At 39.3% G+C, this 14036-nt stretch overlaps 1 protein-coding gene across 2 annotated transcripts in view; it reads left to right on the top strand.

Annotated features, from left to right (window-relative positions):
* Positions 1 to 14036, top strand: part of ATG14 (autophagy related 14) — a 53456-nt gene that overhangs the window by 8077 nt on the left and 31343 nt on the right. For both annotated transcript variants that reach the window (XR_011504593.1, XM_014834618.3), the window contains exons 2-5: positions 5628 to 5690; positions 7108 to 7150; positions 9446 to 9527; positions 13208 to 13445. Coding sequence is in view for 1 of the 2 variants with exons in the window: in XM_014834618.3 (XP_014690104.2) it covers positions 5628 to 5690; positions 7108 to 7150; positions 9446 to 9527; positions 13208 to 13445 (426 nt within the window). In the remaining variant the exon portion in view is untranslated. The remainder of the gene's footprint in view (positions 1 to 5627; positions 5691 to 7107; positions 7151 to 9445; positions 9528 to 13207; positions 13446 to 14036) is intronic.

The raw sequence follows: 14036 nt of genomic DNA, 5'->3' as shown, positions 1-14036 counted from the left end.
CCGCACCACTGACTGAAAAACTGTTAGTGCTCATTCCGCCTCCCTTAGTTTAAGAAACCTAAGGAATATAATCTGTCTCAAGAGACCTAAGAACTTTAGATACTTTTAGGGGATTGTATATATATTTTTATTTATTTATTTTTTATTTTTTAAAATTTTTCGAGGAAGATTAGTCCTGAGCTAACCTCCGCTGCCAGTCCTCCTCTTTTTTGCTGAGGAAGACAGGCCCTGAGCTAACATCTGTGCCCATCTTCCTCTACTTTATATGTGGGATGCCTGCCGCAGCATGGCTTGACAAGCGGTGCATAGGTCTGTGCCCAGGATTCAAACTGGTGAACCCCATGCTGCCAAAGCAGAGCTCGAGAACTTAACCGCTGCACCACCTGGCTGGCCCCTGTATATATTTTTATAGTGGATATGATCCTCAAAGGGGAAACTTGAGGATTTTAATTGATTGAATGGTGTCTTCTTTTTCTGATTGTAAAAGTTTATGTGATTATTTTAGAAAACTTGTAAAGTACAGAAATATCTAAAGAAGGAAACAGATTTTACTCATGGTCTCACAACTCTGTAAATACTGTGTTATGTGTCCTTCTGGCTCTGTTTCTATGTATATGTGTGTGCTTGTAAATATATTCTTTCATTTGGAATCATACCATGTGTGGGTAGTTTGTTCTGTGCTTTTTTTTTAACCCAACATCTCGTAAGCACATACTCATGTCTTTGTCTACGAAAATATTTGTCCTTCAGGGCAATATAATGTCATTGATTAATCATTATCCTATGGAATGCTAAAGTTGTTCCCAATTTTTGCTATTATGGCTGATTTCATGATTGATGCCTTCAAACATAAATTTTCCTCTTCATCTCTGATCTGTTTCCTTGAACTGCAATAAGTGGTTCAAAGGGTTTAGTATTTTTTAAGGTCTTCAATTGTATATTTGAAAGGTTTTTTTTTTTTTTTTTTGCCCTTCTTAGAGTATGTTAGTAGTGCTTCTCAGCCTTTTGTATTGCCATAGCCCTGAGCACCAAGTAAATGTATATACCCCTAGGATGAGGGAAAGAACTGGGCAGGCAGATGGGGAGATCAGAGTTATTTAATGAAAGATGCTCTGCTTGGGATGTAGTGCTCAGAAAGCTGTAGGTGTTACGACAATGTTAACTATCACCCAGCACGGGAGTAATAGCATGGATCCCTGATAGAGTGCATGCCTGGGAGCTGTTTTCTGGTAGTATGGCACAGGTTTGTGTGAATGGGCCCACCTGTGAATAGATCCGCTTGGTTGTCCACGATTGTCTGTGGCCATGGAACAGCCTGGTGTGATGAGGCTCACACTCTTAACTGATAACGTTATTAGCAACACACTCCTGTCCCTGTTGTCCCACCTGGTATGTTGAAATGCTTTGGTGCAGGACAAATTAACGTTTTACCTTGTGAAACAGCAGAATTTCCTCTGCCTATAATGCCTTTCTTCCCTTAACAGAGCCAACTCTAACCCATCCTCAAGTCTCAGCCCAGACAGGCATGACTCCCAGAAAGCTCCCTCTGAAGTCTGAGCTGGGTTGTATGCCATCTTTTGTACCACCCAGGTGCTGTGTGACCACCAGCTTCTTGTTCTCATGAGTCTCTATTGCAGGGGAACTGTTTGAAAGTCAATTTAAGGGAGTACTGTTTTAGGGAAAATAAACAAATATAAGTATGGGGAAATTTGGTAAATAATATAGTGGGCATTTTCAAATTGGGAGAGAAAAGATAAGGAATATGTTGCAAAAGCCATGGGGCGTGGTTACAGCCTCACTGGCAGATTGCTTTCTGAAAACAACACAAAATTAGAGTCATTAAACAACAAAATAATAAATGTCTGCATAAAAGTTTGGAAAATTCTGTAGAGCAGAAACATAAGTAGTCAGAGCAGATTGAAAAAAATAATTTGAAGATGTATGAAAGAAAAATGGCTTATTTCCCTAACAAATAACCCTTAAAGAAAAAAATCTGGGCTGGCCCGGTAGCACAGTGGTCAAGTTTGCACATTCTGCTTCAGGAGCCCAGGGTTCGCCAGTTCGGATCCCGGGTGCGGACCTACGCACCGCTTGGCACGCCATTGCTGTGGCAGGCATCCCACATATAAAGTAGAGGAAGATGGGGATGGATGTTAGCTCAGGGCCAGTCTTCCCTAAATAAATAAATAAATAAATACATAAATAAAGTTAAAAAAATATATATAAAAATGAACAAAGGACCTAGGGGAATAAGAAAAGAAAGTAGCCAGTGAGATAGGAAAGGACGGTCACATTTCTAATAATGAGCTAAAGAAGAGCTAATGCATGTGTTATGCACTTTCTGGGAGGTAGGTGTAGGAGGCCAATAGATGAGCAAAGACAAAAAGAAATGTGCAGTGTTTTGGAACAGTGTGAGAAAACAGGTTCTGTTACTGTTGGCAGGGTTGAAAATTATATGAAGTGATTCAGAGGGAATTTAAAGATAACTGCCAGAATTTTGCATGTAAATATTTGACCCAGCACTTTATTTTATTTATAGGAATTTCTCATAGACAAACCTAAAAGCTTGCAAAGATTTATGCACTAGGATATTCATTTATAGCATTACTGATAATAGTGAAAATTTGAAAGTGATGGCAGTGTTCATCAGTAAATTATATGATGTCCATTCAATGAAATTCTGTGTACCTCTTAAAGAATTGGATAATCTATAGGTTCTGACATGGAAAAATATACAAGATATTTTATCTAATATACCCAATTTGAAGGATAGTACATAAAATATTTCTTCCGCCCTTCCTTTTTTTTTTAAGGTAAAATATGTATCATTAAATCTGGTTTGAATTTGATGACTGTCTATTAAATCTTTCCACTTCTTGGAAACCATATTGAGAAAGCACAGAATTGAGGAATGAATTTTTTTTTCATAAGTGTTTCACATTTTTATTTTAATATTGGCACCTGAGCTAACATCTATTGCCAATTTTCTTTTGTTTTTTTTTTTTCTTCTTCTCCCCAAAGTCCCCCAGTACATAGTTGTATATTCTAGTCGTAGGGCCCTGGTTGTGCTATGTGGGACGCCGCCTCAGCATGGCCTAATGAGCAGTGCTAGGTCTGCAGCCAGGATCCAAACTGGTGAAACCCTGGGCCACCGAAGGGTAGCACGTGAACTTAACCACTTGGCCACGGGGCCGGCCCCCGGAATGAATTTTTAATCTGTTTCCATGAGTGGTGGGATGGAGAATGCAGAGAACGGATGAGTGTGCTGATGAACTGTTGAAATGTTGACCCAGCTGCATTCTTTGATACCATCTGCTACTTAGCTTTGTTAATCCCGCCTATTTTTAATTTCTTTCGTGAAGAATAACAATACTCATGAAGAGTTTGATACAGTGGGAATTATCTTCTGCTGTCATCTGTATGTTTATGTTTTAAGTTTGTTTGTTTTTTTAGCAAAGCCCAAGAGAATCAACCAGCTTGATATACAGCTGGAAAGAGTTGTTTGTCATCCCAATTTGTTTTAGTGCAAAGTGGCGTTTTCACAACAGGTCTGAAAGGAGAACTTTTATAGCCTCTAACAGCAAGATGTTATCCGCCGCCCGTCAGTCCTTTGTTAGCATGGTGTGATGAATCCTGCAAGGTTGTTGTCTTCTTCAGGTTATCGGACCATGAATCACCACATTGCCTCAGTGAGGTGGAAATAAATACCATATTAGTTTCTCATTTTTGATACAAGGAAGTGGAAGCATATAACAATTAAGTAATATGTCCAAGAATACACAGTCAGTTGCAGAAGAATATATAATTAGATTTCTTAATATTCTGGAAGATGCTTTATTTTAAGTTGCAGACACACAGTAAATGCCTGATAAATTAATTGATGAACCTGTGGGTTTGTCTGCATTTCACATTAGTTTCTGAATGTTCTAGTACTGTTTCATGCAGTTACCACCTTACTAGCCATTGCAGTGCTACCCAGTAGAACTTTCCACAATGATGTTCTGTATCTGCACTGTCCAGTAAGGTAGCCGCCAGCTGTATGTGGCTGTTGAAATGTGGTCAGTGCAACTGAGGGACTGAATTTTAATTTAATTTTAATTTAGTCACATAAGTATATAATTGTGCCACACATGGCCTAATTTTCTTTTTTGTTTAATATATATTGTACATTTTCAGTGACTGATTTTGAAATGGTAGGATCATAATTAGACCATTTTACCCCTTCTGTTTAGAAGTAGATACCTTTGGGGATGTTTCAAACATGGGGTTTTAGAAATAGTATTTTAGAGAGACTTCTATGTCTGGATTATCTTAAGAGATTTTTAGAGCTGTTATGGTTCTGTTAAATTGTTTTCATTTAGGCTAGGAATTCAGGAGACAGCCAAAGCCTAACTTTGGACTCCAGACCATGTACTGTAGCATCTGGAATTACTGTTTTTTTCCTTGAAAATAGTGAGCCACTGTTAGCTCATTTCAAGATCAGTTTCATGATGTTAGTCATACGCTTTTTTTTTTTACCCAAATTCTTATTAAGCAACAGGCCACATTTTAGGTACTCAGTAGCCACATGTGACTGATGGCTATCATATTGAACAGCATAGATCTAGAAGATCTGAATGACACTGTTAGCCACCTACAGCTAGTTGACATTTATAGAATACTACCCAACAGCTGTAGAATACACCTTTTTAAAGTGCACGTGGAACTTTTCACCAGGGCACACCATATGCAAGGCCATAAGTCAGTCTCAAATCAAAAGACTGAAATCTCATAGAATATTCTGTGACCACATGAGAATTAAAGTAGAAAACAATAAAGCCCATGTATATGGAAATGAAACAATGTTCTTCTAAATAACTTAGGGATCAGAGGGGAATTTTATGGAAAATTAGACATTTCAAACTAAATAATAATGAAAATGCACCATATCAAAAATTTTAGGGTTTGGCTAAAGCGATAGTTAGGGGGGAATTTATAACTTTATATGGTTATATTAAAAAGAGAGAGGCTTAAAATCAGTGATCTAAGTTTCCACCTTAAACTGCAAAACAAAAAAGGCAAACTAAACCCTGAACAAAGTAGCAGTAAGAAAGTAATGAGATAGGGGTAGAAGACTGACAAACTGAAAATGAACCGCAATGTGATAACCCTGCTGATAGCTTTTACTGAGTAACTTTAATGCCCATAATGACTAGCAGTGAAATCAGTGAGGAAAAGAAGTGTGCGCTTTAAAAATTATGAGGAATCAATTTACAGGTGAGAGCAGGATTAAATTAAGCTTAATTAAAATTAGTTTTGTAAGAGAAGCCTCAATTTCCTTGAATTGACATTCACTTTAATGATCTGATATGCCTGTTTTGGAAGATAATTTAACCTAGGGGGAAAAGCCTATAGACACATTTTATAAATTTATGAAAGAATTTTAAAGCTGAGAATTTGAAGTCAGTTTTAAAATAACCAAATAGTAAGCAGCTATGTGCATCCCATTGAGAAGATGTATATTTACTTGGAGGACAGCAACATTTCCAGATGAGTCTCCAGAAATGATTGACTCTCAGGACTTTGCATAATCTCATTGAACTGAATAAATGAACATTTAAATAAAATCCTGAATTTTTTTCTTATAGGTTTGTAGACAAGAAGGAAAGGTTAAGCCAACTTAAGAGCAAGCAAGAAGAATTTCAAAAAGAGTGAGTTTTCATTTCGCTTTTTAATTTGTGGTCACCATGTGGTTTAATTCAGTGCTATGGTATGCTGATACATGGACTGCTACCTTAATGAATTTAGGATACCATGTCAAAGTGGGGAAGAGCAGTGCATCTGGGGGAGCAAAATAGGAGAGATTATCAGGTTCTAGAGACTACTGGGATCAGACCCAGTGCCTAGTACACAGCAGGCACTCAGTGACTAGATGGATGGATCAAACCCCTGGCCCTGGTAATTGGCGTGTGGCAAATGGGCCCAGGACAGTAGGCATATTAGACTTGAATTAGTGATGGGGCCTCCGGTAGGACATCACTGCCTCCGTTTACCGTTCTTCTTCTGTATCAGTGTTTTGCAAAGTGTGGTCTGCATATTATCTGCATCAGAATTCATTAACTGAGGTAACGGTTAGAAATGCAGATTCGTGAAATCTTATCCTCAGATATTCTGATTCAGCAGGTCTGAGGGGAGGCCCGGGAATCTGAGTTATTAACAAGCACATCTGATGACTCTCTCACCCTCTGGATTTAAGAATTGTCTCCTATAGAACTTTCTGTCCCAGACTGACCTAGCCACTGTTCTCCAGACACCCCCCGGGTCTGATGAACACACTGTTGAGCAGAGTGAGTCTCCTGAGTTGCCCTGCAGTGGAGACACCTGCTTGGCTTTATTTAGCTCAGTCACTTCTGTAACTCACTTGATCACATACACTTTTATTTTTTCCCAAAGGACATTATCCCATAGAACAAATCTTTGCAGACACTGGCTTGTGCCATTTCTTTGGAAACCGATCATAGCATTTTAGATCGTGAATTCTCTTGTAACTGTCATTATTAATTATGACTGATGAAGATTATTGATTATGACTGAGGACAAAGGCTGTGGCTATTAAGGAAGTTTATTGTGAAGGTTTGTAGAAAGGCTCTGGGCAGTATGAAAAGGTCAAAAGGAAGGAGGTGAGAAAAAAAGTGCAGAGAACAGGAAATTTGGAAAACATTTTTAAATGCTTAAGCCCCAGTTTGATATTTCGAGCCATTTCTAAGAACTTATTTTAAAAAGTTGTTGAGGGGCCGGCCTGGTGGTGCAGTGGTTAAGTTCACACATTCTGCTTCAGTGGCCCAGAGTTCGCTGATTCGGATCCTGGGTGTGGACCTGTGTAGCACTTGTCAAGCCATGCTGTGGCAGGTGTCCCACATATAAAAGAGAGGAAGATGGGCACGGATGTTAGCTCAGGGCCAGTCTTTCTCAGCAAACAAAAAAAAAAGGATTGGCGGCAGATGTTAGCTCAGGGCTAATCTTGCTCAAAAAAAAAAGAAAGGTTTAAACAGTGGTTGATACTGTGTTTTTGAGCTTCACAAAATTTATTATTTTAAAAGCTTATTTTTTTGTCTCTTCTCCATACAGAGTGTTAAAAGCTATGGAAGGAAAATGGATAACAGATCAGTTGGTAAGCTGTAAGAAGTATTTAAATACTATTACTTGTACTTGAGATTACATGTTTTTAAGTTGGTAGAGCTTAAGAAATCATTTTGAATTTAAATTTATCTTTGATCATTTTTTTGGCAGCCCTCTATTTGAATATATTTGTAGTGTAGGCTTCTCAAATATTTCATCTAGATACGAAAAACAGGGTATTGGCAATTAATTATGAAACCATAATAAAGGCTAATTATAAAGTCTGGTATTGACAGAAATACAAGAACAACGGGCTATCTTTTGTGTGTTTACTTGCTCATCATAAACACACACTCTCTAGATGGGTTAATGATTAAATGTGAAAAGTAAATTCATAAAAAAATTAAAACATGAGTGTGTAATCTGCAGTGAGCAGACCTTTATAAGCCATAAAGGAAAACCTTTTGGCAGACTACATAAAAATTTGAAAATTCTGTATGTTAAAGACCCTGAGCAAAATGAACACAAACTTGGAAATAAATGAGTACTACGTATGAAAATAAGGAGTTTGATTGATAACACTTTTCCTCACTGTTGGTGGGAGCACACGTTGAGATATTATTCGGGGGACAATTTGGTAGTGGTTTGTTGAGTTTTTTGTGCATGTGCGTGTGGTATATCTGGCAGTGTTCCTCCTAAGAAAATGCACATGAATGCAGAGATCATGGACAAAGAAGCTGGTTGTCTGCATCACTAGTAGTGAAGTTAACATGAATAATGTAAATGCTCATCAGGCAGGATGAGGAGAATAATTATGATTCTGTGTAGCTGTTAAAAAGAATGTGGTTAGTCTACACGGGTTGATATGGAGTGATGTCCAAGATATGTTTTTTAATGAAAAACAAACAGAAAATAGGCTATGGTAAAGTATGATTTCATTTGTGTAAGTATGTGTTTTAAATATAAATATACTCTAAAAAAATCTGAAAGATGTACATCCAACTTTAATTGAGATTACCCCTGAAGAGTGGGAAGGAGTCAGGCTAACAATCACTCTCTTTTGTCTCTTCTGTGGTGGTTAATTTTTTTACAATAATAAGCATCATTCATAATTTGTAAATAATACTTAATATGTGATACAAGTGCGTTCAGCTCATGTTCTGAATGATATAGAAACAAAACATGCTGTATGGAAAAAGCGTAAAAGGCTATTTATGAAGAATCTCATTCCCATTTTTCTAAATTCCCTGTGCTATTTCCTAGTTTTTGTATCAAAATTCAATATTGATTCTGAAAGACTAATGCAGATGTCCCATTGCAATTCATTTCTGAACCCATCAGTCACCACGATCTGTTTTCAGATGCCTCTCTCAAGTCCCCTGGCGGGGCTGGACTTTCCCCCTGGAGCATCTCTGTGATCTGCTCTGTGTCTCGTACCAGCAGACTACTTAGACAAGGGTCAGACGCCATCAACATTTGAACATTGTTCAAGTTTTAATTACCCACGTTTATGGAGGCATTATAGAATAGATAACCATACTTTTTAACTAACTACTACTAGGTCACGTTTTTACTGATCCTTTATTCACCTTGGGGGGAGCTGTGCCTAAATCCCAGTAATGTAAAGAGGCAATTTTGTGTTTCATATAATTTTCTCAGGCTTTTCCAGAAATCTTATGTGAGTTATGTACTTTTTTTTAACTTCTGTTTTATTGCAGTTTTTATTATTTTGCAAGTAATACTTGCTTATTCTATCAGTGAGCTAATACAGTGATGTTGATGGTCACCTCCATAACCAGCACTGAGATTCTAGAGTAGTGCCTCAATAGAATTTTCTGAGATTCTAGAGTAGTGCCTCAGTAGAATTTTCTGTGATGATGCAGATATCCTCTATCTACACCAACCAATGTGGTAGCCATTAGTCACATGTAGTGTTGAACGCTTGACATGTGGGCAGTGTAAGGAACTGGATTTTTAAATTTTATGTAATTTTAATTGACTTTTAAAATCCAAAAGCTATATTGGACCAAAAGCTATATTAGACAGAGCATGTGAAGAGAATATCCTTCAACACTTTTCTCTATGTTCATTAACACATAGAAAAGAACGGTGTGAATGTCTCTTTCTCTCTTAATTTCCTAGCAGCTTTTGCATTGAACCAGAATAACATTTTATCTTTTTTGTAATCTACCATTGTTACAAAAGCTATAATAAATATAATTATATTGGTCTTTTCTTCATTATGTTTTCTAAGATATAGCTGAAAATAAGTGGTGATACCAGGTCGATAATCATGTTAATCATAAGAGACAACTGTTTCTGATATTTATTGCATATATTTTTTAAGAGGTGGAAAATAATGTCCTGCAAGATGAGGATTGAGCAGCTGAAACAAACAATATGTAAAGGAAATGAAGAAATGAAGAAAAGTAAGTAGTTTGCCCCCCTCCCTGCAGCTCTGATAAAGGGCCTGTGTGGAACTTCATGGGATTGGTAAACCAGAGAGACGGAAAGACAGACAGGAGGGTTGGGAGACAACAGCGACCTGGGAAAGTTGACTACTTGCCTTCCTCTCCTTGTAAAACAGGTGTATAAGAAATTTTTGTGTAAAAACCTTTGAATAATTTACTACCTTACTCAATTAAAAAGGTTGGGGAATGTTTCCCATCTGCCTTAGCTAACAGGCAGCTCAGCGTCTAACTTGGTACTTACTTACAATAATTATTAGTTTGTACTAGAAGTAAAGAGTATTGGCTTTTTCTCCCACAGTGAGCTTTATACATATTTTAATCTGTATTAGTCTTACATATATTTGTGCAGTTCATACTTTATCATAGGTGGTTGTCAAAATCTAAGAGAGTTCTCTTAGAAATCCTGTATCCTTGGAAATAGTCTATGTATTTCTGAAGGTTGATGTTTAAAGTTTAGAATGAGTCACTGTCATACTTTGTGAATCCCTTTCTTGTCTACTCATTGCTTTCAGAAGCAAGTATTTTATAGTGGATGTAAAAACTTCCTTTGAAAGTGTTGGTCCTGATAAAGCGCTCCTGTGAAGTTTCACAGGATAACAAGCTAGAGACACAGGGCAGCATGAGAAGAGGTGCTCAGAGCTACAGAGAGCCCATTATCCACCGAGGTTTGCCTGCATCCTCCAGAGGCTCTGCTTCAGTGGCAGTGGCGGGACTCGTGACTCAGCATCAGTTCGCCCTCTTTCCCCGTCTTCCCCTGTGTTTACACCAGGGGTTTGCCACTGGGCATCTGTGAACCTCGTGAAGTTGCTGAATTTACTGAGCTTGCACATTTCTCTGATGAGCAAGTTTATAACCTTGATCAGCTCTTTTTGACGGATTCTTAGCCCCCTCTCCACCCAAAAATCAACAACCACAGAAAATAAAAGATATGGTTCTATAACAGTGGTTTCCATCCCTGGCAAATCATCAGAGTCACCTGGTGACCTTTTTGAAATCTAGATAGAGAATCCTGGGACTCACCTGGATGTAGGAAATTAAAATCTCCCTCATGGGGACTGGGTCATTGGTTCTTAAACTATTTGTAGTGAAAGACCAGTTTTTTCTCTTTAATTTCCAGTCTGTCATAAATTGATACTGATGCTTTTGTAAAATACAATAAAATGAATTACTGGAAAAATGATTGCATACTTGGATGTCCTGGCAATATTAAATTACCATGTCAAAGAAGAAAGTTTCTAAACTTACTCTGTATGTCTGTACTCCTCTTGTCTGACTGGTAAAAGTTTGCAGGCAGGCCCAGATCCATAGGCCACACTTTGAGTAGCGCTGCTCTGGGTGGTTCCGATGACCCGCCGGGGTTGGGAACCACTGGTCTTTAGAACATAAATGCAGTCTAGTTGCTACTCTCTAGACTAGACTCAAAATTTTGCAAATCATTTTAAGAGAGCTAACGGATTCCAGAAGCTATGCATGCACTCAGGGCCACAGATTAAGAGCTTGCTACCCACAAATAGTCTTTCTTCTTTTTTTAAAACTTTGTTGTTGAAATACCACATATATTCAGAAAAGGGCCTAAATTATAACCTATAGAGCTTGTTGAATATTTCTCCAGACTCTTTTGACTTAAGATGTCATGATACAGAATAATACAGATACATTATAGGGCATAGATAGGGAAGTTGGATTCAGAGTTGAGTTGGTTTGTGCTGCAAAGTTATTTATCCAAACAAACGAGTAGATTACAGAAATGGCAGCACTGTAGGGGGAGGTGGCATGGAGAAAAGGATAAACTAAACTGTGTGCTGAGTCTGTGCTAGTGCAGGTGGGTAACTGATGATTTCCTGCCTCCTGTGAGGAGTCATGATATTAAATTGGAAACTATCCTCAGAAAATCTGACCACCATGTGACTTGGGGCTGTGGCTAGAGAGATTCACTTGGGCACTTGTGAAGGGCTCAGTGGAGATCATGAAAATGAATGAGTTTGCTGGAAAGTAAGAGACTTAACCTTCAGGACATTCACATTGAGCCAGGGTGCTAAAGAGATGCATCTAAGGAGAAAGAAAACTATAAGAAACCTTACGCCTACAACGAAATACCTGAGTTCGGTGGTCCTCAGTCAAAGAGGGCAACTTATCAGATGCTTGTTATATTCTAGTCAGGAGACAGCGAGGCTTTGGTGGACCTGGTATAAAGAACTAAGCTGCAAGCCATAGGTTGGGTATACACATTACCGTAGAGTTCCGAGGAGCGAGAGGTCTGGGGAGCTTTCATGGAAAGGGGCTTTGCTGAATGAGCACAGTTTGGATATTCAGAGAATAGGAGCAAGTAGCACTCCTAGAGAGACGTTGATTTGAACAACAAGATAGGGGTGAGTATTTAGGGAAGAATAACTGGTTCAGCATCCATCCATCCAAACATTTGTTTAAGTACTTCTACCTTGTGGAAAGGGTTTGAAGCATCTAGTCATTGAGTGAGGCTAGAGTACAGGATGTGCAGAGGGAATGGGGATATATACTGGCTCGAGGGTGTCCTTGGTCTGTATTTGATTGGCAGTGGAGAACTGCTGAGCATTGGCTATGGTTTATGAAGACTGAGCCAGGGAAAGAGGACATGAAGGCGTGGAGTGGAGCCAAGCTGGAGATAGGCAGAGTTTTGGTGAGAGTTAACTAGGATTGTGATGGTGGGAGTGAGAAGAAAGCACTAGATATAAGCACCTGTAGGACAGCTCATGGAGTTGGCCATCGGGGGACAGATTAAGGCAGTGGACAGGTCAAAAATATTCATGAAGTAGGGAACCTGGCTTAAAATGTATCAAGAGGGAGCTTTCCTGGAAAAATAATGAGCTTGATTTTGAACTTGTTTGAGCCTTCTAAGTTGCTCCAAGGTGTCTGTCTAAGATTTTACTACTTGTTTTTGGCACCCTAGCAAAGTTTAGCTACAACCTAATACCCTAGCAGGTTCGGATGCAGAACCTGAAGGAGCTCCACAAAAAGGACAGAAATCTGACAGGATGAGTGTCTGTCTCCTTTCCTGGTTGTGTGGCGATGCTTTTGTTGCCCTTGCAGTGCCTAAAACGCTGGCAGGTGAGAGGCGTTCATCAGATAGGTGCTCCCACCCTACTAGGGGACGCCGCACTCCGTTGTAACTTTTCAGAGCTCTTGGTGTAGTTCTCTGCTGCACGCCCACCTGCTGTGAGGTTAACCCTTGGTGTCTGAATGTAACCCAACGCACGCTTGAAAGGTTTCTTAGGAAAATCAGGTAGCCAGCAGTTTTTCAAACTTGAATTAGCTATCTTTTCTGCCCGACATAGCTGTTCTTTGGTGCTTTCCGTAAGACAGTCGGGTACTTCCTGTGCTAAATTTAAACTTGATAGTCATTGAGCGATTCTTGCTAACGATGATTACAGATGGAGATTTAGAGTCATTTTAGTGGTGGTCCCCTTTGCTTTTATGTGTCATATCTACTTGAACTAAGCTCTCGGTTTCCACTTAGTGAGCATTATCGAGTTAATTTTACTGAGGGTTCACTTCCTCCCAGTTTGCGCTGCAGGAAGACACTTAGACTTGCGAGGTGGGGTTCTGCAGTTCCCAGGAACTATTTGTAGAGATAATTGTTGAGTGTGATTTATCTCCTTTAGATTCTGAAGGCCTTCTCAAAACCAAGGAAAAGAATCAGAAGCTTTACACTCGAGCGCAACGGCATCAAGAGAAAAAGGAGAAGATTCAGAGGCACAATCGCAAACTTGGTGACTTGGTAGAAAAAAAAACCATTGACTTAAGAAGTCATTATGAACGTCTGGCACATCTTCGGCGATCGCATATATTAGAGCTCACCTCTGTCATTTTTCCAATCGAGGAAGTAAAGACCGGTGTCAGGTACTGTGAGTGACTCTTTTGCCTCTAGGAATAGATCAAGTTCCAAAGATCAAGTATTTCTCAAATATGTCCGCACCTTGTTTATTGGGCCTTGTTCTGGGATCATTGGTTTTCCTAGTAGTCAAACTGAAGTCTTATCTGCTTCAGCACACAGCATGTACTGCACGAAGTCGGGGATGTGGCCAAGGGGAAGGGTGGTGGCCCTCGAGGATTGGGGCTGAGGCTGTGTCCTCTGACAGAGCTTCCAGATGAGCTGCTGAGTCACACTTCTGATCAGGAGCCATCTGATGGCTGCTGTTGGCTGCAGTCCCAGCCGGACTGTTGATTAGTTGTATGCTGTAAGGCAGGTTCTTCAACCTTGAACCTCGAAGTCTTATTTCCTTGTCTGTTAGATAGGGATAATAGTGCCTACTTCGAAAAGAAGTGATGAGCTGAAATGGAAGAAAACACCTGGAGCTGGGGTCTCTTATTTGGTGGGCATGACACTTTGACTTGGCCGTTTCCTAGTAACTAGCTGCTGTCAAGCACTGGATACTGGGAGTTTAGTCAAAGGTGGTAGTGCATGGATACCCTCAGGAGTCAGTGGGTTGG

This window comes from Equus asinus, chromosome 7 (assembly GCF_041296235.1).
Source record: "Equus asinus isolate D_3611 breed Donkey chromosome 7, EquAss-T2T_v2, whole genome shotgun sequence".
Taxonomy (NCBI): Eukaryota; Metazoa; Chordata; class Mammalia; order Perissodactyla; family Equidae; genus Equus; species Equus asinus.
This window is presented reverse-complemented; position numbering and strand designations above follow the sequence as displayed.